Source organism: Xenopus laevis, chromosome 2S, assembly GCF_017654675.1.
Source record: "Xenopus laevis strain J_2021 chromosome 2S, Xenopus_laevis_v10.1, whole genome shotgun sequence".
NCBI lineage: Eukaryota > Metazoa > Chordata > Amphibia > Anura > Pipidae > Xenopus > Xenopus laevis.
The window spans coordinates 78,206,272-78,232,931 of NC_054374.1; the positions used below are offsets into that span (position 1 = coordinate 78,206,272).

Below are 26,660 nucleotides of genomic sequence, written 5' to 3' on the forward strand. Positions count from 1 at the left end.
ACACCCGCCCCTTTTGACATCACAGCCCGCCCCTTTGTGTCCCGGCCCCCAGCAGCCAGTAAAACATTTTTAAAAAGGTGGCAACCCTACTCCCAACTGTCCCGTTTTTCACTATACAGTCCCGACTTTGACAGTTCTGGCTTGTTACTGAAATGTCCTGACTTTCTTTGAACTCCTGCACTGAACAGCCAGAAAAAGATACAAACTTCCCAAGCTTTTGGCAGAGAGCCCAGAATACGTGGCAGGGGCACTTTGATACATTTGTTACAATTTAGGATAAGCAAAGAAACAATTGTAACAATTTAAGATAAAGAAGTCTCTCGGGTAAGGTTGCCACCTGGCCGGTAAAAATTATGGTTGATCCCAATGTTATTATTATTTTATTTATTTTTTTCCGGAAAAGGTGGCAACCCTACGGGGGAAACTGACTTGCAGCTTAAAGTGCAATTCACCTTCATTAGCAAAACTGTAATAACACATAACAAACACATAGATGTGTTCAAACATTCATAACCTGCTACATTTTGTAAAATGAACCTGGTAATTAAGGGGTGTGGCCACAAAATGGGCGTGGTCAAAACATTGCCGCAAATATTTTTGCCCCCTCTTTCTGTTTCCAAAATGTTGGGAGGTATGCTCTACTATCATACTCTGTAAATCCTTGTTTCGCTATAAACTAATGTAAGTTGGCAACAAGGAAAAGCTATTTTTTTTTTTTATTTCCCTGCACACGCCTGAAAAGTAAAATAGAAATGGCTTCTAAGAAAATATTGGGAGCTGAGGTTGCAGAGTACATAACTTTACTACCACGAATTACCAGCAACCTCCAATTGAGTTACGCTGGCACGTCACGCCCACAAGGCGGCTACGTCATGCGTCCTTGCGCTTACGTGTAGTCGTGACGTAAGAGTCTCGCGCGAGGAGACGTGTGGCTTTGGGATTTTTCTGAAAGAGTAGGAACCTGCTTGGAGTCTGCGGTCCAAAGCTTTTCGGTAGGTGTAAGTGACGCTTCCGGAATGCGGGCTGTGTTAAGAGAGGCGGGGTTGTTGGGCTGCATGCACGTGGATATACCGGGTCACCTGCTGTCTGTCAGCTGCTGACTTCCGAATGAGGGCGGGAGCTAAGCACGTTCTTTCCTCTACAGATTTCCGTGCTACTCGTTTTGTTGCAGAAGTTTATATCCGGGTAAAGTCGACGGGGTAGGCTTCCAGGAGGGATAATTCATGTTTCCATTGTGAGAATGTGTTCCTTGTGTCACTAACTGGATGGCTCGTGTATAGATGTACAGTGAGGGCTGAATCAGAGAGAAGCCGCCAGTGTAATGCTGGGCCTAATCTCAAGTATGTTCAAGGCATGTGTGGTTAGCACTTTTTAAGTGACAGTCTGTTCTCTATAGAGACACTGAAAGGGCTTGTTCACTTTTTTTAAACACTTCCCCCCCCCCCCAGTTTAGTTGTTACACCAGAAATAAAGACTTTTTTTTTTCCAATTGCTTTCCATTTTTCATAGCTTATCCAAAATTGAAAGTTTAATGTTCCTGTCTCAGTCTTAACAGCTCATTAATCCAGGAGCAGATTCTGAACTGTTCCAATTTGCTACATTTACTGGCTACATGAGTTGATCGCCTATGACTAAGTGACCCTAAGGCACGAAACGCGTTTTTGCCTAAATAAATAGTTTTTAACAACATAAATTTAAAGGGGTGGTTCACCGTTAAGGTAACTTTTAGTATGTTATAGAATGGACAATTCTAAGCAACTTTTCAATTGGTTTTCATTATGTTTTTTTTTATAGTTATTTGCCTTTTTCTTCTGACTCTTTGCAGCTTTCAAATGGGCGTTGCTGACCCCTTCTAAAAAGCAAATGCTCTGTAAGGCTACAAATGTATTGTTATTGCTAATTTGTATTACTCCTCTTTCTGTTCAGGCCTCTCCTATACATATTCCAGTCTCTTATTCAAATCAGTGCATGGTTGCTAGGGGAATTTGGACCCGAGTTACCAGATTTCTTAAAATGCAAACTAGAGAGCTGCTAAATAAAAAGCCAAATAACTCAAAAACCTTAAATAATAAAAAATGAAAACCAATTGCAAATGGTCTCAGAATATCACTCTCTACATCATACTAAAAGTTATCTGAAAGGTGAAACACCCCTTTAAAAGAGTGCGGTCTGCCAAGTGCAGGCACAACAAAAAGAAATGTATCCACTAAATGTATCAATTTAGAACATTTAAATAGTCTGCCACCCCCCCTTTCCCAGACCTACTTTAGTAGGTGAAAAATTAAACTTTACACTTCAGTATTAGAAAAACTTTCCCCCTTTAAGTATAATAGGTTATATCTGCCGTCACCCTACTAACTGTCCTAGACACCATCTACATTCTACAGTTTAGTGTGCCTGATTTGTGTGAATATGCCTTGCCACAATACCAACTTCAAATAATTACTTTATTTGGCTGTTGGCATACACCTGGCTTCTCAGGTATATTAGGAGTCTACCTGTCCGGCATGATGATGAGCTTTAGGCAGCTAAAATCTGGTTTTATTCCCTGTGCCTGAAAAAGGTACTTGTTAAATTATGAATGTTGCCAGTGCATCATGGACATTTCAGAACATCAAACTATAAAATCAGAATGCTATCTACATATTTAAAATAGTGACAGAAGCCCAAAGACTGAGTGTTCAGAAACAATATGTGGAGTAACCTATATCTGCTTATTTTAAAAACGTTTAATATAATTAGTAAGTCAGACTTAAAGTTAGTCTCTCTCTCTCTCTCTCTCTCTCTCTCTCTCTCTCTCTCTCTCTCTCTCTCTCTCTCTCTCTCTATAACAACCAATTTAATGTTTCATTACATTAATGTCATTAAACCAGCCTCAGCAGTGTTTCCAGTAAATGACCAGTATGAGACATAAATAAAAATACATAGTGGGGTTATTTATAAACACTGTCAAAATTAGCACCTGGGCAGTTACTCATGGCAAGCAATCAGTTATGTGCTTTAACTGTTTCCCTTGCAGCTGAAAAATAAAATCTATTCTTTGATTGGTTGCTATTGATGATTGCCCAGGTGCAAATTTGCTCAGTGTTTATAAATGAGCCCCAGTGTCTGTTTTTATCAAGCAGATAAATTTTATCCCAGTATAATATTGTTTGATCAAGGTTAAATGCTGACTAGTGATATGCAGGTGGGGTAAAACCCATTCTGCACCCGACCCTAACCCACCCGAGCTTATGGGGATTTTTAGGGAGACCCGTGTATTCCAAAATAGCCTGGTCCCAAGGTAACCTGAAGCATATGTTCCGCATCTTTGGGGTGGCATACTATGACTGATTTAGTTGAATGCAGATAATTATAGCCCACAGTACATTTGTGAGTTTTACTATAAAAATAGATCAGTAGGCATAGGTATTCCAGCAGTGGGTGAATGTGGTATGTGCCCTTTAGTACCGATTTCTATCTGGATATTTAATGATCTGTATTAAAGGTACAGTAGCACCAAAAAATTAAGTTTTAAAGGAATGGCAATATAATATACTGTTGCTCTTCACTGGTAATACTGCTGTGTATGCTTTAGAAACACAACTATCGTTTATATAAACCAGCTGCTGTGTAACTATCGTGTATCTATTGTGAAGATACATAATAGATCCCAGGGAAGTTCTGAAGAATGCTATTGCATACTACCGAGCTGATCTGTTATCTGCTATGTATCCTGCGCTTTTCTCCTTTTTGCAACGTGAATGGCTGGCCCCATGGCTACACAGCACAGTTTATATAAACTATATAAGTGTTTCTGAAGAAGACACACCAGTTTTAACAATTCAGTGTAACACTGCATTATATGTGTATTACTTTAAAACACTTTCTTTTCTTGGTGTTACTGTTCCTTTAAGTATTGCAGTATAGTACTTGCGAGGGTTGGTCTATGTGGAGCAGAATCTGCTGTGTTCATGATGCACTTTTTGAATTGGGCTATGGGGTGTCAACACCAGTACAGGAATGGGGCATGTTACCTAGAATGCTCGGGACCTGGGGTTCTCTAGATAACGAATCTTTCTGTATTTTGGATCTTCATACTTTTGTCTACTAGAAAATCATGTAAACATTATATATACCAAATAGGCTGATTTTGTATCCAATAAGGATTAATTATTACTTAGTTTGCATCAAGTACAATGTACTGTTTTATTATTAGAGAAATGGAAATGTTTAGAAATTTGGATTATTTGATTATAATCAAGTATATGAGAGACAGACTTTATAATTCAGAGCTTTCTGGATAACATGTTTTCGGATAATGGATTACATACCTGTATTGGAACAGCTGTCTGTGAATAATGCTTGTTGGGAAGTCTTGGTGCTTAAGCTTCCCAGCTGACTGTGTTTTTCTCATTTATTATTATTTTTTGGTGTATTTTTTCAGTACAAGATGCAGTTGCTAGTTTCAGTAGCTAGTATCTAGTTTAGATGTAGTTTTTAATGATACCAAACCTAGAAGCTGGATTGTTAATGACCATTTGTTCTCAATACATAGTAGCCTTGTCACGTGAACCAGCATGTTGATAGTACAGATGTACAAAATGTTCTCCTGTTTAAATTGGATGCAAAGCATGTGTTTTCTGGCTAATTATAACTAGCTACAGTATGTGCATTACAAGGTAGTAGCCTTATATACTTAAGTTGTGGCTGGGCCTACTGGCACTGCTGTTAGTACAACAGTTCTTCTATGATCTTCCACCCTTAGGGTACAATTGCCCCCTCCCATCCTCCTGGAGGCTTGATCTGCCTGACTCTCAGTGAATCAGATTGTACCTGGGAACATTGTGACCTTCTCGACTGGAAGTGACAAAAGCACCATCGGTAGTTTCTTGCTTTTCAGTTTTGAATCAATAGCCTAGAGATGACTTTGATCATCATATATTACTCATCCACCCACTCTATCTAAACAAAGGAAGAAAGAGATATGGACATTTTTATTCTGTATGCAGAAGATATGCTAATTTGGCTTTATACGTAACTGTACCTTGTAAAATGATTTACTATTCTATATTCCTGTGTATATTAAAATGATGGCCTTTGATTACTACCTGATTACTGGGGAATCTCTGTGATGACACATTTAAATCTTATAAATAAAATGTGTTTTGTGTTGGTACACAGCTGTCTGTAATTCTTCTAGTGAAGCCTGTGGGTATGTAAAATCAGCGTGATCTTAGCTACACTTTGTCTTTAATTCTAATTTAAAATTTCTATTTTGTTACATTGTTATACAATGTTAGTATGTCTCTTTAGAAATTGTACTGTTTTGCACTTACTACAGATCTGGGTATTGCCATACTTGTTACAGTTGCCTAATGACAGGAAACCAGGTGCAGCTTCCTTTCAATGCAGAGACATATACCATGAAGCCTTAAATGTCTCAGAATGTTACTATATTATAGATTCTTTTAGCATTCATAGTGTTGTTTACTCTATTGGTGTTCGGCAATGGCAGTATTATTTCTTTATATTTCTAAATGTGTTCAGGGAAATGCAAGTGATCCGATCATTTAGAATTCTGGACTTTGTGCCTAACTGTTGGAACTCAACGTTGCTTGACCCCATGCCGTATCACATGTAACTTGGTAGATTGTACTGTGCCTCACTGGGGTTTTCACAATGCACAGGAAAGCAGTTTAGTTTATCTGTGCAAATTCAAGTGTTATTTTAACACATTTAGGAAATGCATTTTTTGTTTTAGAACTCCATAACTTCTGTGTGGTAATTTGCAGAAGTGATATAGATGTTCTTGAAATGAACGCACCATGCTTTCCTGTAAAGATTCGGTTTTAAACCAGTGTTTCTTAACCTTAGGTCGCCATTTGCATCTGGACTACATTTCCCATCATGCTTTTTAAACTTGAGTTTAAAAATAAGTACTGAAAATTGTTGTTGGTCCTTTTTATTTTTTCATGTATAGATTTACAATTTGACTATTTTAACATAACTTTGCATAAACTATTTACCTTTGCTGCTACAGCAGAAATATTCAGCATTTGCGTGCTTTTGAATTACCTCAAACATCCAATCCAATGTAATTTCTTTATGTGCAACTTGTTTGGAAAGTCAGCTTGTTAGGTAATATTTCTGTGCAGCGGATGCTTATGTGTCAGAATCTTACCCTCCCCATTGGATTTTATAAAGTTTTTGAAAATTTAGTAGGGCTTGCAAGCTCTTCAGTTTTCAATTTATGCAGTCTGGTTTCTAGGATTCAAATTACCCTAGCAGCCATGCATTGATTTAAATAAGAAACTGGAATATGAATAGGGCGAATAGCAATAACAATAGATGTGTAGTTTTAACAGAGCATTTTTTAAATGGGGTCAGTGACCCTAATTTGAAAGTTTAAAAGAAGAAGAATGCAAATAATCCTTACCCTGGCGTCTTCCAAAATCATGGTACTATTGTGACTGGATCACACTATCACACATTTATGAGTTTCAGACAACACCTTACTGAAGTTCAATGGAACCATTATGTTTGGATGTCTGTGACTGAAGAAGCCCCTTGGATGAGTGGTGGAATGTTTTAAAAAAACAAAACAAACAAAAAACGTTAAATGTCCAATTGACTATGACATAATTCTACTAGGAATAGTCAATGTTCTAGTGCTCCAAACGGTAGTATCTTGTTTTTTCTTAAAGAGATTGTGAGTATGCTCCTTATGGAGGAATTCAGAGATGAAATTCCAGGTAAGGAGCAGCAAGATAGAAAGCTTTAAGACAAGAGTTGGCAGTGGAGGATGGGAAAATATGTTGGCTGAGGAGCAGAGGTGATGGCTGAGAACATACCATGAGACAAGTGAATAAATGTAGAGTGAAGGGCTTTGAATGTTGGCAGAATGATATTCTATATTTTGCTCAACAGGCAGCCAACCAAGGAGATAGGATAAGGGCATAGATCGTGACTCTTATTTGTGATGGAAAGGGGCGTATATTGGCTATATTGCTGTAGAAAAAGCAGCAGGTTTTGGCAGTAGTATTAATTTGATTAGAAAAGGTGTGCTGTATTAACAGGGTTAATGGTCATGCCATCAACTGTTATGATGAAAGGGAGAGAGGGACTGGATTTAGGCAGGAAGATCATGAGCTTGGTTTTAGCCAGGTTGAGCTTGATATGGTGTTGATTCATCCTGGAGGAGATAAAAGCTAAAAACTAGTCCACAATCTGGGTCTGAACATTTGTGGTTAGATGCTGGAGCTTTGTGTTTGCTTCCATTTAGCCAAAGTAGAGTGTTCAGAGAATGTTCAAAAACAATGCCCTATCAGACCTATGTTTCAGGCAGCTTTCCAATGCCCCTTGACTAAAGTGTAAAAGAAAAAAAATCTTCTAACAGTTATTCCTCCAAAACAATATATTACAATCCGTATTATCTGTTCAGGCACTTTGCTTTGTCTTTTTTGGCATAAAGCCAGCACCATTCCAACTCTTTACATAATGCATAGTGGTGTTAGTTCTAAAACCTGACTGTTTTGTCAACCCCGACTGTCAACCCCGACTGTCAACCCCGACTGTCAACCCCGACTGTTTCTATTGCTAATGGACTACTGCTGCAAAAATATGGCAGCCCCCTCATAGAGGAACACAAGGTTAATACTTTTATGCCAAAATGATAAATAGCATTCAAAGACAATGTTATCAGAAAATAAACTTTTTTATTATCTATCATGTCAGTATCTCTTAGAGGTTTGCAGTTATTTTTAAGTAGAGAAATAATTTAGGTTGAAGCTAAATGTTTTTAGTTGTTTTATTGCTGGGTTATTGTCATGAGTAATGGCAGATAACGTCTCTCTGAAAGCAGGAAACAAGATCTTGCTTATGGGTGGTTCCCTGTGGGGGGAAGTTTCTTAGAAGTGTTGCTTGACATTTGTGACACCAAATATTTCTTGACAGCTTTCAGAACTTGTCCACCCCTGTTTACCGGATAGTTCTCTGACAAGGACTTTTGATGTGGAATTGGAACAGGTGCAAAATAAGAGCGGTCTTATATTTCATTATGGACGACTAGTTTGCATATTTCATTTCTATAGTGGACTAAAAAGAAAATCTATCGACCTTTCTTAGCTTAAATGTTTTACGTGAGGAATGGCTGTGAAAGGTTTTCTTCATGCTGGGATCTGACTGGGTGAATGCCCTAACCTTTTCCATACTTCTGCATTTTTGTAACCCCCTTCACTGGCCCTGCCTGTACAAGTAAAGCCAGTGCAGCAAATGGCCCTTGTCCAACTGCATGTTTTTGGAGAGGTCTGAGGTAAGGGGAGGAAGATGTGGGCGGGGGCCGGAGCAATCCTGCATATTCATTTCTCTGCCAGGAATTCCTAGCCCAGCTTCACTCACGTGTCGGCGTTGGAATTAAACACGCGGAAACCTGATTATTCAGGTACAGGCTGCCTTTGCCAAAGAATGAGGCGACTGTCCTTTTTCTTCAGTTCAGCATGATTTGAAGTTTGTTTTATTGGAAGACTTGTGGCTGCCAAACTGGGCACTGCATGTACAACTGTGAAGGTAATACATCCAGATAAAGCTTGTCAGGAAGATTAGCAGGAATTTGCTGCTATAAATCTTTCCCAGTAATATACTTGATATATCCTGATTTAACCCCTGGCTCCACTTTTTAAAGCATTTGTGTGAAAGTTTTCACTGTTAAATAAGGATAAACCCTTTATGTTAAGGTTTTTTAAATATCCTCTTTATTGGCTGTTCATTTAATATACTATGACTATACTATACTAGACTTGTTGGCGATCCAGTGACCTATAGTGATTTGTGTCTGACCGATGCTCACTACAGACCATGAAAACCTTGTTGTGATCTGAATTTAATTAGCCAGTTAAAGAGGTGGTTCACCTTTAAAGGAAAACTATACCCCTCAAACAATGTAGGTCTCTATAAATTGCCTAAAACATCTCATTTGTAAAACCCTGCTTCAGGTAAATAAGCCATTTTCATAATAATATACTTATTTTACTACTATTTTAGTAGTATGTTACATTGGGTAGTACTAAATAGAATATTGCCATTTTAAAAAATAAGGACAGCCCCCTGGGATTGTATGATTCACAGTTCACACAAACTTACCAAACAAACTATACATATAAGGTCACATGAGCCAATTAACAGAGTTATGTATTTTGCTTTCACATTTCTTCCTGTTACAGTTATAGCTGTAGTATTTCTGGTCAGGTGATCTCTGAGGCAGCACAGAGACCATCATGAAATGGTGGTTCAAGGCAAGAGATGTACAATAAAAGGGCAATATTTACTTAAATATATATTCCAGTTTGGTAAGATTCTTTATGCCACTTAATTTGATATTAACTATCTGTTGCTCGAGTATTTATTTGGGGGGGGGGGGGTTACAGTTTTCCTTTAAGTTCCTTTAAGTTTAGTATGTTATAGAATGGCTAATTCTAAGCAACTTTTCAATTGGTCTTCATTATTTATTTTATAGTTTTTCAGTTATTTGCCTTCTTCTGGCCCTTGCCAGCTTTCAAATAGGGGTCAGGGTCCCTATCTAAAAACAAGTGCTCTGTAAGGCTACAAATGTATTGTTATTATTCCTTGTCTTTCTCTACATCATAATAAAAATGCATTCAAAGGTGGACAACCCCTTTAAGGTATCTGTACACTGCCTGATTAGTTGGCCATGTGCACTGCTATTACTGCTGGCTGGATTGCAGCAGGTAACCATAGTTTTGGATAATTATTATCGCCCAAAAACATGGTTACCTGACACAGTGCAGCTAGGTGCATGGTGATTGCTTCAGTTTGGTGTCAAATGTATTAGATGCAACATGTAGTAGACAATTTTAACATATCTGTAGTTGTGTAGGGATGGGTGAATTTGACCCGTTTCGTTTCGCCAAAAATTTGCCACCAGCACAGCGCCATACAAGTCTGGATGGCAATTCTGGGGCAAAAAAAATTGCACATCCCTTTAGTTGTGATTAAAATGTGTGTTGTAGTCACACAGGCACGCAGGGCATATTCTTTGCAAACTTTTATAACTTGAATGAAAACACTGAAACGTACATTTTCTTGCCAAAATCTACAAGTTTTAGACTGATTCCACTCAGGTAAATGCCAGACTGTGCAGTCGTGTTCAGCACTTCTCCACTGATAGAAATATGCCTTTATAGCTTATCCAACTTTTTCCTGATAAACAAAGAACTGCTTCATTTTTGCAATTTGTACACTTTTCCAGTAAATAAGTTCAAAGCCGACTACTACAGTTTTGCCTGTTGAGTGATTTTAAACAAGTGTTTTGACTCTAGGACATAGCTTGACATAAGTCATTAATCCATGTCTTGTTGTTGCAAAGTGTACCTCCGGCAGGGAGACAAGGCACTTAATATATAATCAGGCTTGTACAAAGATTTGGTTTCAATCCTATGCTATTCTTGGAGCAGGTTGCTGTGCATGTCAATCGGCACATCATAATGTTTTGCAAAAGCACTGAATGCTATTTATGGCTTATCTATATGATACACAGATGGCCTTGTGTGGGCCTTCTTTGTGTAGGACCAGGCAAAACAACTTTCCATGCTTTACTTGATTTTTCTAAAAATGCCAAAAAGTGATGCTTAAAATTTGTGAACTCTTCTCAATTTTTAATATTTCTGCATAAATATGACCAAAAATCTGTTTTTTCACACTGGTCCTAAAACTAGATAATGAAAACTCAATTAAAGTATCCATAAAACCAATAAATTAACAGGTTTTAACCTTAATTAAAATATAATGTGCTGGTAAAACTAGTCTGTTTGCTTCTGAAACGCAACTATTGTGTGTATATAAATGAGCTGGAAATAAACTGGTTAGAGGGATGGAAGACTTAAATTATGAGGGTAGACTGTCAAGGTTGGGGTTGTTTTCTCATGGTTACACATCATGACACGATTACCCTTTACATTAGAGGACATTATAGACAAATAGCAGGGGACCTTTTTACCCATAAAGAGGATCACTGTACCAGAGGCCACCTCTTTAGACTAGAAGAAAAGAACTTTCATTTGAAGCAACATAGGGGGTTCTTCACAGTCAGGACAGTGAGGTTGTGGATGGCTGATTCAGTTAATGCCTTTAAGAATGGCTTGGATGATTTCTTGGACAGACATAATATCAAAGGCTATTGTGATACTAAACCTTATAATTAGTATAGGTATGGGTATATAGAATTTATGTGAAAGTAGCGAGGGGTGTGTGTATGGATGTTGGGTTTTCATTTGGAGGGGTTGAACTTGATGGACTTTCTCTTTTTTAAACCTGATTTAACTATGTAACGGTGTATAAACAAGATGTTGTGAGGCAATGGAGGAAAGTAAAATAGTTCTAAATGGCTTTTTTTTTTTTTTTTTGTAGTGTTGCCCAGTACAGTACTGCTGTGTGTGTGTGTATATATATTTATTGATTGATTGTTTGGTGTTACTTTTTCTTTAAAGAAATTAATAAAAAAACCTACATTACATATTTTACATATTTGAGTGTGCGAGAATGTGAACCTTTGCTTTCAGTAACTGGTGTGCGTGCCTTAGGCAGCGATAACTGCAGCTTAACTGCTGATTATTCCTGCACATTGGTTCAAAAGAATTTTAATCAATTCCTCCTTATAAAACAGCTTCAACTTGGGGGATGTTGGAGGGCTTCCTTAAATGAACTGCCATCTTGACATCCTTTCACAACATTTCATTTCTGAGGTGGTTAACTATAGTGTTGAATTGCCTCCATTTGTACACAGTCTGCCTCAGGGCTGTGGAGTCGGTAAATAAATGCTTCAATGACTCCGCTTATGATACCTCTGAATCCAACTCTGACTCAAAATTACTTCTATGTTTAAATATACTAATGCATTTTCCATGTTGATTGAAAGAACATGAAAGGCATTTCCTCACTGCCAAAGCTCAGCAGTTTTAAAGCTATATGAAGATGGTGTCAGCTTTTGGGAACAAACCAGAGAACGACTGGCTAGGAAGCTGACATACTACCCTATTGCCCATCTAAGCATGTCACTGCCTACATGAATGAGGCTACGGGGCAAGTTTGGGTCTAAATCTAAAACTAAGCCTATGTCATTGTGGTTTTTTATTTATTAAATAAACTACAACCATTTCATAAACTTAAAGTTTAAAGGGGACATATAGCATACATTTTCACAATGCATCAATGTGCCTTCTGCCTAAGTTACAGAGCAGCAGCCACTGAGGTAGGAGTAGGCGTGTTTGTACGGAACGGGGACATCCTCCGGGGAAATCCCTGTCCTTCCAATGCGATCTCCTTTGGCTTAGGAATGCAGCATTGGGTGTTTTACGGTCACTCACCCTCAAATGCTGCAGTCAAACCTCCGTCCTCTACCCTCCCTTCTCAGCCGTCGGCCATATGAACTCCCTCCACCTTCTGCCCACAGCCCTCCGCCCTCCCTGCTCAGCCATCCACCCTCTTTCCTCAGCCTTCCGCTTTCCCTCTTCAGCCCTCCTCATTTCGCCCTCCGCTAAATGACATCACATAAAAAAAAAACAACCAAAAAGACCACCCAGGACGGATGGCTGAGGAGGGAGGAATGAGGACCCAGGACGCATGGCTGTGTATCAGCAGTTAGCGTAAATACCATAGTAATTTTCTACACTGTTGTTTACAAAAAGCAATCAACATCTTTTCGGTTTTCCTTTGTAACTCCCTGCATCTGCTATTATATCTTATACAATTCCAGAACAGCTGCATTTATTCCCTTGCAACTCCCTGCACCTGACCATGAACTGCTCCAGAACAGCTGCATTTTCCCCTTGCAAGATTTCTGTTTTTTATAGGCATGGTGAAGCGTTAAAGATTTTTAACAGGAATGTGTCACTGTGCTTCGAGAGGTGCTCCATGCCTTCCCCCAGTTCACCGCTTACTAGCCTATTTCGCTGTCCAACAGAGCTTGAATTAGAGAAACTTTGTGAGTGATGGCGGTCTTGGGGGCAAAGCAATGTTCTAATAGGCTGGGGCAGGTTTACATTTGTTCTCCAGTCTATCCAAACATTGCCACATCCTGCAAGTATGCCAATACTTATAGCTCCCCTTCAAGCCGTGTCTGTGAACAATACAGGTTAGTAAGTGGCTCACTTACTTTTACTATGCACAAATATGTAGCTTTAGGTCATTTTTTTTCAATAAATCAATGAACAAGTGTAAAGTTTTGGACCAAATAGTTTGAAGGGGCTTTTCACTTCTAAATTAACTTTTAATAAGATGCACTGATTGATTCAGAGACAATTTGCAATTAGTTTTCATTTTTTATTTGTGTTTTTGAGTTAATTCTCTTTTGATTAATTAGTCTCCAGTTTGTAATTTCAGGAGTTTGGTTGCTAGGGTCCTGATTACCCTGGCAACTGCACTGATTTGTATAACAGGCTGGAATATGAATAGGAGAGGACCTGAAAGAAAGAGGAGTAATAAAAAGTGTCAATAACCATAAATTTGTAGCTTTCGTGACGCCCATATGAATGCTGGAATCAGAAGAAGGCGGCAAATAATTCAAAAACTAAAAAAAGAAAAGAAAATTAAGGCCTGTTTAAAAGTTGAATAGCCATTCTGGAATATACTAAAAGTTAACTTAAAGGTGAACTGCCACTTTCATTGGGTTCTTGTCTAGTTTTACGACTTTTTGTTAAAAAATAATAATTTAGGTGAAATGTGTGCAGAAATATTGGAAATTCCAACGGGTTCACAAAGCTTTTAAGGTAAAAGTAAAGTTCACTCTGGAGAACCACATTTGATTCAGTGTATTTTATTTAAACACATGTTTCGGACAGACATGTCCTTCATCAGGTGCTAGTTACATAGTGAATTCACTCAAACCATTTATTAACCCTATACACCAACAAGTTCGTCAGCTCAGATGAGCATAATTACATTTAAAAACATTGCCCAGCCCTACTGCAAGAGACCACACTAAGCTATACTATAAAGTTATGCTGGATGTCTTTTTTTTTTTTTTTTTTGTGTACTACTCAGAAACCTTAAACCTAGCCTGGTATAATGCTACCTGCATTTCTAGACCATAGCCATTGGTACTAGGTAACTGGTCTTTAATCTAGTGTGAGTAGTGATTTTATGGTTTATATTCTGGACCATTGCACTAAAGCGTGTGTGTGTGTCTGTCTTGGAATTGCTTTGGATCGGTGCTGAAGTAGTGCGCAATGAAAGTCTTTGTTACACAGGGAATGTTAAAGAGCAGACATGTTGGTGTTTTAAGGGCTGTATGCTGCCCACTTTTTTTTATTTATTAATTTTTTTCTACTTCACTGCCCCCCCCCAACCCTTGTTATACTTTTATTCAAATGTTGTTCTAGATTTTTTTTCTACAGGTATCAATACCGAACTCAAGAAAAGATTAATAATGTTTAACTCCATCATGTGTTGTAGTATTTCTTTATGTGGCCCCATGGGTAGCTGTGGCTGAGTTTTGCCCGCTAAGTTTAGCCCTCCGTGTCATTTGGAGCTTCACTTGGCAGTCATAAAGGCAAAACGCCAGCATTGTATTAAGTCTTCAATAGATGTGAGATTGCCTTGGTTGTGAGGAATAGACACCACTGCACTATGCTTCACGTGGCTCTATAATTCCTAGGTGTTTTACAAAAGCAGAAAGCCAATACAAATTCCACTTCCTCTCTTTTTTCTGTGTTTTGACACAGTACATGTCTCTGTAAAGTGGAGAAAGAATACATACAGTGGACATTTTGTTCATTAGCAACCAAAGTGACCAATTGTCTGTGTGGCTTCAAGACACAGGCTGAATATTTACTTGCTATGAACAACCTAATCAACAGGTAGTGTTTTTTGGTCACCTGCAAACTTCTTCTTGGTTGCTATGGGTTACTGTTCTTGAGCAGACTTTGTCAGTTTTATAACATGGGGGCATGGTCTATTTGCATAGTTTAATGGAAAAGGATGATCCTAATTTAACAGAAAACAGTGCTGACATGCAGCTTTTATAACGTTATAGGGTCCTGGTAAAGCCTTGGGCATTGTCCCCTCCAAATTTTGCTTTATGACCTCAAACAAGGGGGTTTCAGTGTGTTGTGTTAAAACAACTGCATTTCCAGGTGAAATCCACCATAGAGAATATGATCAGCTAATACATCATTCTATCCTGCATGATCCATCTGTAGACCTGAGGGCTAAACAGTCTGATCTGTCCATTTCCAAAGTACAAAACCTTCAATAAAAAAGGAATGATCTAACTTCAGATATATAAAATTGATTAAAAAGAGGGGATCTGACTTCCGTCAGTATTTAACTTTGTATAGGAGAAAAGAAGAAAAGTATCGCCGTCTTCTTAATCAGAAAAAATACAAAGGAATATATATTATCACTGTGTGATTTGTTTTCAGTTAAACCATTAGGTCACGTGATCCAGTATCTGAGTTCCCCCCTTTAATAATTTATCCCACAAAGTGCTAGTGCTTAACCTCAATAAATTTACATTAAATAGGGTAAAACTAAGACACAATTAATTTTAAATATTGTGTGTATTTGGTAATTTCTAACTCATAAACAATTAATTTAACATTAATTAATGAATTACTGACAACCATCTAAAACACCAATAAGGATGGTAAGTGCCACCAATTGTGATCGATTCACATTTAAATTACTTAAAAGTGCAGTTATAAATATCTCTGATTCCAAGAAAGGTAGGAAAAGGAAATTGGTAGGAGGGTGGAGAAGTCCCGTATTGCCTAGCTGATTGTTTTACTAACTGCGGGACCCCACAAAGGAGGAGAAGTCAGTGCTTCTGGAACTGTGGTCTCAATTGTATTTTAACTAGCTAGATTGAGAAGCTATCTTTTCTAAAAAAACACACAAATTCCAGAGCACTTATAGTGAAAACAGTAAAACAAGAATACGGATGAGGAATCTCCTATAATCTGAGCAGAGAGAAGCGCCCAGATCACTATAAAAAAGTTTCTTTTTACAAAAAACTTTTTTATAGTGATCTGGGCGCTTCTCTCTGCTAAGATTATAGGAGATTCCTCATCTGTATTCTTTTACTGTTTTTACTATAAGTGCTCTGGAATTTGTGTGTTTTTTAGAAAAGATAGCTTCTCAATCTAGCTAGTTAAAATAGAATTGAGACCACAGTTCCAGAAGCACTGACTTCTCCTCCTTTGTGGGGTCCCGCAGTTAGTAAAACAATCAGCTAGACAATACGGGACTTCTCCACCCTCCTACCAATTTCCTTTTCCTACCTTTTCTTGGAATCAGAGATATTTGTAATTTATATGTGAATCGATCACAATTGGTGGCACTTTACCATCCTTATTGGTGTTTTAGCTGGTTGTTAGTAATTTATTAATCAATGTAAATGAATTGTTTATGAGTTAGAAATCACCAAATACACACAATATTTAAAAGGAAAATTAATTGTGTCTTAGTTTTACCCTATTTAATGTTGACTTATTGAGGTTAAGCACTAGGACTTTGTGGGATAAATTATTTATAAGGGGGGAACTCATAGATACTGGATCATGTGACCTAATGGTTTAACTGAAAACAAATCACACAGTGATAATATATATTCCTTTGAATTTTTTCTGATTAAGAAGACGGGGATACTTTTCTTCTTTTCTCCTATACGAAAGTACAAAACCTTGTTCGGGCTACAAGCAAAACACTGATTCAGATGGCATATAATAGGTAGCTAATTTGGTTACATGAGAATTAACTTTTAGAATACTGAAGCTGTAATCAAAGACACCAGTATCTAGAGCACTGTTGTCCAGCCTTGAGACTCCTGCTGCAATACTGTAACGCCCACCATGCATTTATCTTTATACACTTAGATCCAACTTTTTTCTAATTTTGGTTCTGTACATTACCATAATGAATTTTAAATGCAACAACTCAGATGCAGTTGAACTGCAGACTTTCAGCTTTAATTCAGTGGGTTGAACAAAAAGATTGCATAAAAATGTGAGGAACTAAAGCCTTTTTTAACACAATGACTTTATTTCAGGGGCTCAAAAGCAATTGGACAATTGACTCAAAGGCTATTTAAATAAAAGTTATCTCTGTCCAAAGATTTATGGACCTAACTGTATATTGGTGAATTTTGTAAGCTGTAGTCCAGCAACATCTCCAGTCCCAGTGTTGAACATCACGGGTCAAAATCTGATTAATTTTAATTAATTTTTAGTTTTTCTTATCCCACAATTTTGGATGACCTCTTTATATAGACTTTTTGATCAGAATGGGTTCACAGGAAAATAGCTTCTGTTTGCTAATTTTCCAATTAAAATTGATGTATGAAAAACGTAATTGAAATTGAACTTGCAAGGTAAGCTTTCTTAACAAACTTACTCTTATTAATTTGCTGTCTTTCTCTGTCTTACAGGTTTCCTCTTGGAGTGAACATTGCATATTTATGGCGATTCGGCGCATAAGAACAGAATACTGCCAGGCTCAGCACAGCATTGGCACAGACAAGTGAGCTGAGAATTCTGTCTGTGCCTCTTTGAGCCCACCCTCCAATCATCAGCCTTTTGCCAGCTGCAGTAAAGCATATGGGAGTTACTAAATCTTTTCTTACCTTGCAACCACCTTGCTTTTGCAAATTCAATTTTGCAAATTGGGGACTAAGTGCGGAGGCCAACTCTGCATTTAATTTTTCTCCCCCAAATGAGTGCCTCCTTGTCATACAGACCATAGGTAGTTTTTTAAAATACCCCTTTTTTCCCTTCCATACGTTATGTAAGAAAATCCCATTGGATGCTCTACTGCATCCCTCACAAAGTGCTTGATTGCATAAAAAATATTGCTGGGACTTTTCCTTCCTGCAAAAAAAAACATTTTTTTTTCTTTATAGAAATTTTTAATATTTTTTTGCTGTGAATTTTTTCAGGATAATTTTCCCAATATCCTTATTTTTTTTAATCTGATCAAAATGAACCGTCCGGCTCCAGTAGAAATCTCTCATGAGTGCATGCGTTTTCTAATTACACATAATCCAACCAATGCCACACTCAACAAGTTCACTGAGGTAAGAAACTACTTACAGTAGCATATAAACAATTGAGTATACCAATGAATGCAAGCACGGGTAGTGCACACCACAGAATTTTTTTCTTTTTATTGTTATTCAGTGAGGTATTTAACCACTTTACCTGAGGTTTAATTCGACTTTAAATTGTCACGTTTAAGCCATGACTAGATGATAGGGATTTCTTTCTGATTTCACCCTTTATTGGTAGAAAGATCTATATTGATTTACAGGAGTTTGGGGTTAATGCTAACCACTACTGTAATACTTAAAAATATGATGACCCAGTAATTGTGTGAAAAAAACACACTGAAGTGTGAATGAATTTTCTGTATCCTCTAGCAAGGGAAAATCTACAAAATGTTCAACTTCGAAAACAGCCCTCCTAGGCTGTCACAGAGCACATATTGGTGACAGTTTTGCAGCCGTGCTTATGATTATTGGCAGCATATAGGTTATCTTACAAACTATACATGCTTTTTACAAATTGATATTTGAAGAATTTGTTAGTAAATGGAGAAATATTGAACTGTTGGGGATCATCATCATCATCATCATCATCATTTATTTATATGATGGGGATAGTTGTATATTCCCCAGTTAGATATTTAAAATGATTTGCACCCTAGTTTAGTGGATCCATTGAAAAGCATGGCCAAACAAAATGTTCAGCTCCTGGTCTATATTGGTGGCAAAACAATCATTTTGGGTTTATTTGTAAAAATGTTTTTAGTACTCGGGAAGGCCCATTTATCAAAGGTCAAATTTAGAATTCATGTGAATTTTTTTAATTCGGATATACTAATTTGACTGGGAGGTTATTTAAGTAAAAATTTGAATGGCTAATATTTGATCAAATGGTTTCGACCCGAAAATTCGGATTGTATTTGATTCGTACTAATCCAGTTTTTCTCTGAGAATAAAACTCGAATGTCAAGAGGGCTATTAACTTCTTCAAATGGCTCAATGGACCTCTGCCATTGGTTTTAGATGGTAGATATTCAAATTAGGACTGTTTCCATGGTCAAGGTGTGATAAATCTCACATTCTAATTTACATTTGAATAGGGGGATTAAAAATATGGTGAGCCAATTTATGGAAAAACCCAGATCCAGGGTTTTGCAGTTTAAGTTTTAATCACTATAAATTCAAATGGGTCTACCATCTACCATCATTTTTTTTTTTTTTTTACTTGAGTTAATTTTTCTTTGTAATTGTAATCACATTTTTGCTTACAGAATAGTAAGTCCGTTATTACTTTTATAGCACATTGAACTTTTGTGTTTTCTTATATAATGTTTTATACCTTTGATTTTATTTACTCACATGCTATCACCATCTTGTTTTTTATATTGTAGGAGCTGAAGAAATATGGAGTTACCACCCTAGTGAGAGTATGCGATGCAACATATGATAAAGCTCCAGTAGAAAAAGAAGGGATACAGGTTTTAGTAAGTATACTACTGGCCTACTGACCTAAAACAGCATTGTATCACAAAGAATATGCACTCTGGTATTGATTTCTTTAATTTAAGAAGGGCAAGCTTTATTACGCATTAATATGGTAATTCTACCTGGCATACTTTGCCACTAGTGCTTATATCCTGCATATTTCAATGCCATTTTGATATCCTTTAGAAACTTGTCTTTTAATGGACAATGACTAGTTGCAGCTGATGAATTTTTTGTATGCTTATTGCCTGGGTGCAAAATTGTTGTTAAATGAATCCAATAAATGTTTTTTTTTTTGCTATTTTCTCTCTTCTGGCTTTTTTTCAGGATTGGCCCTTTGATGATGGAGCACCACCTCCCACACAGATAGTCGATGATTGGCTAAACCTTTTGAAAACCAAATTCCGTGAGGAGGCTGGATGCTGCATTGCTGTTCACTGTGTAGCTGGACTTGGGAGGTATGTATTTCAGCCCCCCCCCAATCTTATATTAGAGCAATAATTATAACCTAGTCCTGAACAGACATCTATTTGAAATACCCACAGCCTTGTTGTATGTGTGAAGTCTTGAAGAACAGAAGTGGTTTTATTAAAGGAAAACTATACCCCCCAAACAAAGTAGGTCTCAATTAAAAGATACTGAGTAAAACAGCTCACGTGTAAAACCCCGCTTCATGTAAATGAACCATTATCATAATAATATACTTTTCTAGTAGTATGTGCCATTGGGTAATCATAAATAGAAAATTGCCATTTTAAAAAATAAGGGTCGCCCCCTGAGATCGTAAGATTCACTGTGCACACATACAAACCACATGTAAGGTCACGTGAGCCAATTAACAGACAGAGTTCTGCCTTTTGCTTCCTCACTTCTTCCTGTTACAGTTAGTGTTGTAGTATTTCTGGTCAGGCGATCTCTGAGGCAGCACAGATACAGTCACGAAATGGTGGTTCAAGGCAAGAGATGTAAAAGGGCAATATTTATGTAAATATATATTCCAGTTTGGTAAGATTCTTTAATATGTCATTCAATTTGATATAAACTATCTGTTGCTTAAGTATTCATTTTGGGGGTATAGTTATCCTTTAATAAGCTCAATCACAGTGCATATAGATGAGCTGTAAAAGCTCAAACAAATAGTCTTACAGCAAAGTATTTTGTGCCTTATGTAATTTTAAATGTAGTACGTTTTTTATGTAGTAAAGTAAATCTTCATGTAAGCTTGGCCTGTCCAGTAATGTCTGCTTCTACTACACACTAATTCATACAACATTCTCCAAGTAAGCATCCACATCCTAATTATTTTGCTGTTAAAATGAACCTTATACAGTAGAATTGCTGAAAGACAACAAGGTTTGTCAAGTGTTATAGCATGCTGGTGGTGTAATTTAGATATGTAGCACCTACGCTGCATCAGGAGAGAGCCAACATACCAGTGCATGCAGCCATGTTTCGTCAGAAACCATGCTTAATGAGCCAGTCTCCTGGCTCATGTGCGACATAAGAACAGGGGATACCTTCCTGAAGGAATTTTTGCTGTCTATTTTTAAAATTGCACCTGATCGTTTGCTTTAATTTTTTCTTTCTTTACTACAGTCCCTCACAGGGTAATAAGTCTGCTGCCATACAAAGTTTCAGGCATTCTATGAAGCTGAATAGTGTTGCACAGAATACTTATCTTTTTACAGAACAAGAGAAAATAAATGAAGTTGTAGACCCCTATCAATGCATGAAATATATTTTGAATAATTGTTGTGTTATAGTATTTTGTGGTCATCGGGTTGCAGTACAAGACTGCAGTTACAACAGCTTTTTAAGAAATATATGCACTGTCTATGTGTTCCTCTGGCAGGCACTCTTAAGACGGTCCAGTAGGTGGTGACTTTGCAGGGGGTTATATACAGAGTTGAGGAACTGTGGGCTGGGTTGGAGGCCAGAAATGTGTGATAGGACAGCTGCCTTGGAGCATATACAACATGCCTGTAGCATACTCTACAGCAGGTGTCCCCAACCTTTTTCACCCGTAAGCAACATTCAGATGTAAAAAGAGTTGGGGAGCAACGCAAGCATGACAAATTGTTCCTGGGTGGCACCAAATAAGGGCTGTGATTGGCTATTGGTAGCCCCTATGTGGTTTGGCAGCCTACAGGAGATTCTGTTTGGCAGTACATCTGGTTTTTATGCAACCAAATCTTGACTCCAAGGCAGGAATTGAAAAATAAGCACCTGCTTTGAGGCCACTGAGAGCAACATCCAAGGGTTTGGGGAGCAACATGTTGGAGATCACTGCTCTACAGCAAAACCTTGGTAAAATGCTTTGGATCTACTTTTATATGGGTGGACCTCTATCAAGTAAAGACTGATAAATACGATTCTAAAAATCCTATAGCAATGAATAGAAAGTGAGTCAGTTTTATTGTGGTGAGTTCTAATCTCATATTTTGATAAATCTGCCCCTTAATGTAATGTAACTTGGCCACTTCAATTTTGCAATAGTACAATAAGCAAATTACTCTGAAATAAGTCCATATATGTTGATCGAGTGGCTCTGTTTTGAGTAATCAGGCCCATTTTGTTTTACTGATTATCCTTAGAAAAATAAAGCTTTGCTTAAAACTTTGTATATGGTTGTGATTAATGAAAAGATTTTCTTGTAGAACTTGATGCAGAGTTTTAAAGATATACTGTATAAGACCATGATACAAAATTAAATGAAGTGACATCTGGTGTCTTTGGGTTTGATTATTTTTATGCCATTGATAATTTTAATCAGCATACAAAGCTTATCCTATTCTATTTGGCTGGCACTTCTTGCAGGCGTTAGGGGCTGTTTTGTTTTGCTGACCAGAATGGTGCATCTTATGAGCTGGAAGCTTAGCAGGATAATGACCCTGGCAGTGATGATTAAGGGAGTATGCCAAGTGAATCTTTTCTGCCAGAATTCAGTGCAAATGAGAGTGCTGCTTCGATGTAGGGTTATTTACACTTAGATTAGTAGACTTTCAAATCAAAGCAAAAGGAAACTTTTTCACTGCTGGTGATTCACAAAGAAATTAGGGTTATTTTCATAAAACTAAAACACAGGATCATTTAGAAGTACTGTATTTTTATGCCTTTGCTGCAAACTGTCATCTTGTATCTGTTTTCCTGTTTCTTTTCAGTTTTATTTTAACATTTTTACTTTTCTCTCATACTGCCTTAAAGTAGAACTAAACTCTCCCACTGTGATAGTCCCCACTGGCCCCTCCCTGCCAAGTGTTACCCCAGAATTGTGTCCCCTGTAGGATAACTGTCCTTACATGCAGAGTGAGTGCAGCGGAGCTCACGGGCGCCTTCTTCCGGCGCTTCGGTAATCTAAGGGTCTTCTTCCTTCCATCACTTCCGGCGCATGTGCAGTTGTAATGATCTGGAAAACTGCTCCAACTGCACATGCGCAGATATGCCGATCACTTTGAGGATTGCGCTCACTCTGCATGTACACTCAGTAATCCTACAGGGGACACAATTCTGGGGGAACACTTTACAAGGGGAGGCAGGGAGGGGGCCCAGTGTGGACTTATCACAGTGGGGGGTTTAGTTCTCCTTTAAACAAGCAATTTCTGTTTTTTTTCTTGTTCTCTCCATTTGATCTGCTTTATGTTCTGCCACCCTATTTTCTGTTGCTCTTGTTCTTTTTGGTTTCCGTTTGGGTAGGGTATTCTGTATATGATCTATGGAATTCAGGGAGGTTCTGAAATCTGGAGAGACAGAACTCTGGATTTTTGATAGGTTTAAAATTATTATACAAACACAGAGGAAACTTGCTTTGGGATCACATAATCATTTTTGGTGTATTAGTATTCTTCAGTAAATATAGGGAGTAATTGGGATTATTTGCCACACAGCAATTTGGTGCATTGCTATTATTAATCCAGTTAAGGTATTTGATGATGTCTGTAGGAGACTGTCGAATAAACATTTAACTCATTTCTGCACAATTTTTTTTTCAGAGCTCCTGTGCTAGTTGCTCTGGCACTGATTGAATGTGGCATGAAATATGAAGATGCGGTTCAGTTTATCAGGCAGTAAGCAAGCTTGTTAATGTTTTACTTTCTTTCTCGCCTTCCTGTATTTCCTCCAGGGACCTCCGTGCCTCGTAAACAATGCATTAAACAAGAAGCAAGTAACACTGTCTCTTCTGCTTGTCTTTTTAAATCAAGGCATGAAGAATCTTGGGCATAGATTGGCTCTTGATAAAAATATGTTCTATCCATATACATTTCTGCAAAACTTCCATTTTCTGTTCCTGTCCTATTTATGGTTGGACCATATTCCCTATACATGTGCTGAAAGGATTATTAGCCACAAGGTTTTCTGTTTTAAAGAGGTTGTTTACCTTCCAACACTTTTTTCCCCTGCTGATTGTGTAACTTGGTCTTTTCAGGAAACGAAGAGGGGCATTTAATTCCAAGCAATTGCTGTACCTGGAAAAGTACCGGCCTAAGATGCGCCTTCGGTTCAAGGATGGCAATAATCACTGCTGTATGCAGTAATGCTGCGTGCAAATCACTGGCTTTATCAGATCCTTGTCACCAGTAAAAATGGATATGGTGGAAATCTTGAATCTGAAAGCAAGATCGCTTTTTCTTGCCTCCGTCCCATTGGAAAATGAAACCTGCAAAAAAGTGCAACAGAAAGCAAAACATAGTCGAATTGAAACACATTTCAGTGAAGGACTTTTTTTTTGTTTAACTTCTCTCCCACTTTTTTTTTCTTTGTATAAGTGCAAGGATAATTTTATTTTTTTTCTGTGAAATGTTAGAAAACTTAAGAAAGAAATGAGCAGGGCTGAATAACATAGCCCAGGTATGAATCCTAGCACTTCCAGATTGCCAAACGTGGAGCAATACAGGCAAGGGCATGATAAGCAAATAAACTGGCCTAAAGTGTAACTGAATAATGTTTATCTAGAGAATGCACAGTAGCCTATTGTAAGCCAGACTTGTGAGCTAAAGCAACAAGCCCACATCCTCCTTATGGTTTATGCACAGATAAATATAAGATTAGCGAATATGGAATGATTACTGATTTCTATATTTCTTCCCCCTAAAGCCTCCCAACATAAAATGAAATCTACAGTAAAAGACAGGATGCATAAAGAAAACTCAACCTATCTCAGGACCATAAATGCCTATTTTTTATTCTGGAATAAAGCTATTGCTGTTCCACCTTAAGCCAAATCTGTCATTCAGTGGCCACAAAATGATCTAGTTTTGGATATAAATAAAATAGAATCTGTTATTGATACCTTTTTTCCCATAGGCTTGGTAACAGCAATGCCATATGTGTGCATGAAAATAGATCTACATTAGTTTAGATATTAATTGTTCCAGCTGGAAAATGAACTGTGTTTGACAAAATACTGTATTAATTAAGCATATCTAAGCATTGCCCCCACCCCAATATAATCTTAATGGAGTCAGGGGAACAAATATCTCGACTGCCACAGGTTTATTGTAAGAATAATAAATTCTTGCTTGTACATAAACAGAGCTGCTGTGTGCATATCCTCTGGCCAAATAGAGGAGGATGTTAGGCATTTATTTGTTAGAGAACACATCAATTGTACTGGTGAGAGCTGTATTTTAGGGAAAGACAAATACACTTGTTAATATTTATTTGCTTTGTGGGGCTCTTGTAATGTTCTAGCTGCAGGATGGAATACATTAGCAACTCCAATTTCAGCTGAGTTCCACTTCCATTGGAATTTCTTGACCCCCAGAGTCTTATTTTGCTGTTTACAATCGGCCTTTAAGAACGTTTTACTTGCCACATTATGAATTAAAAAGTAAATTGTAATGTTCTCCTAAACACCTGCATCTGACAGGTAAAGGTTGTGCAGGCAATGCAAAGTTTTGATATCCATAGGAAATAAACTGAACAGCCAAATCTCAAGCATTTAGCCTAATAGTGCCCACTAAGAGCTGTGCATCTAGGACAGATAAGGAACTTTCCATATGAAATCTGCAATGCCAAAAAATACAAAATCATGATGTCCTAGCCTTTTGGCATGTGGGTGCTAAACTCAGCCTCTTTTTATACAAGGTCTGGTTGCTGTTCTTTCAGTTTTTAAAGAGCTGGTGGAAACTCGTGCCTATATGGTCTTTCCTCCCTTTTGCAGTAAAATTATGTTCAGGGGGATGAACGACGCTCACAGACTATAACTTATTAATTTAATTTTCAAGCATTTAAATAAATATAATTTTGTTTTCTTGGAGGACATGCTGAGCTGTGCAGATGTACACAGTTATGTTCATCAATACAACAGAAAAAAATCTCATGAAACGTATTCAATAAAATATTTTACAAAATACTATTTGATGTATTGTTGTACTTAAGGAAGGAAAGATTGGTGCTTCTGTGTGTAGGTATTACTATGGTGCTGTATTCGTGCTTATTTACCTGAAACCCTGTAAACAACTTAAAATAATGTCAAAGTAGCCACATTACCCACAACAAGGCCACTGTGTTGCTAAATATCTTCCTGAGCACCACCTTCTCTCACACCACAATGGAATCATTCAAAATGTCCAGTGGATCTACAGTTCCAAAGAGAACTGTGATTTTTTTTTTTACACTAAAAATCCAAAACGAATGCTTTTTCCCGAATCATGATTTTTCCAATTTCTGTCGGAAATATTCGGAATTTTTGGCTAATTCCAGCACAAACCACAGAAATTTCCAAATAGGATAGCGACCTCTCCCATTGATATATATATATATATATATATATATATATATATATATATATATATATATATATATATATATATATATATATATATATATATATATATATATATATATATATATATATAAATATTTGTAAATGGGTGCACACCAGGAACGTTTAACACCAAGTTACTTAAAACATACTTTATTGTAGAAAATTATAAAAACAGGCCAACGTTTCGGTCTCCTTCTCAGACCATTATCAAGACCCGAAATCCCTTGGGAAAACAGCTTAATATAGATAAAAAGTATAGACACTCACCCTATCACGTGTGTGGAGACAGGTCATGTGACAAAGCCCAATCACCTGAATAGGCCAAACATGTGAATTAAGAAAAAAGAGAGCACCTGGACCAAAGACAGAGGAAAAAAGATA

General features: G+C 37.4%; 1 protein-coding gene across 5 annotated transcripts; it reads left to right on the forward strand.

The window, feature by feature from the left end:
• The first annotated feature begins 837 nt into the window (after positions 1–837).
• On the forward strand, positions 838–25,865 carry ptp4a2.S (protein tyrosine phosphatase type IVA, member 2 S homeolog). 5 transcript variants are annotated; one of them, XM_018248041.2, is made up of 6 exons: positions 838–992; positions 17,417–18,061; positions 19,420–19,512; positions 19,841–19,971; positions 23,503–23,577; positions 23,937–25,865. In XM_018248041.2, exons 2-6 carry the CDS (start codon positions 17,966–17,968, stop codon positions 24,043–24,045), a joined length of 504 nt encoding a protein of 167 aa, XP_018103530.1. In that variant the 5' UTR covers positions 838–992; positions 17,417–17,965; the 3' UTR covers positions 24,046–25,865.
• Positions 25,866–26,660: the final 795 nt, after the last annotated feature.

Excerpts from the sequence above, each read along its gene's own strand:
- ptp4a2.S (XM_018248041.2), top strand. The coding sequence starts at position 17,966 with ATGAACCGTCCGGCTCCAGTAGAAATCTCTCATGAGTGCATGCGTTTT. Across the intron at positions 19,513-19,840 it reads AAGAAGGGATACAGGTTTTA|GATTGGCCCTTTGATGATGG; the intron begins GTAAGTATACTA and ends GCTTTTTTTCAG. Across the intron at positions 23,578-23,936 it reads GCGGTTCAGTTTATCAGGCA|GAAACGAAGAGGGGCATTTA; the intron begins GTAAGCAAGCTT and ends TGGTCTTTTCAG.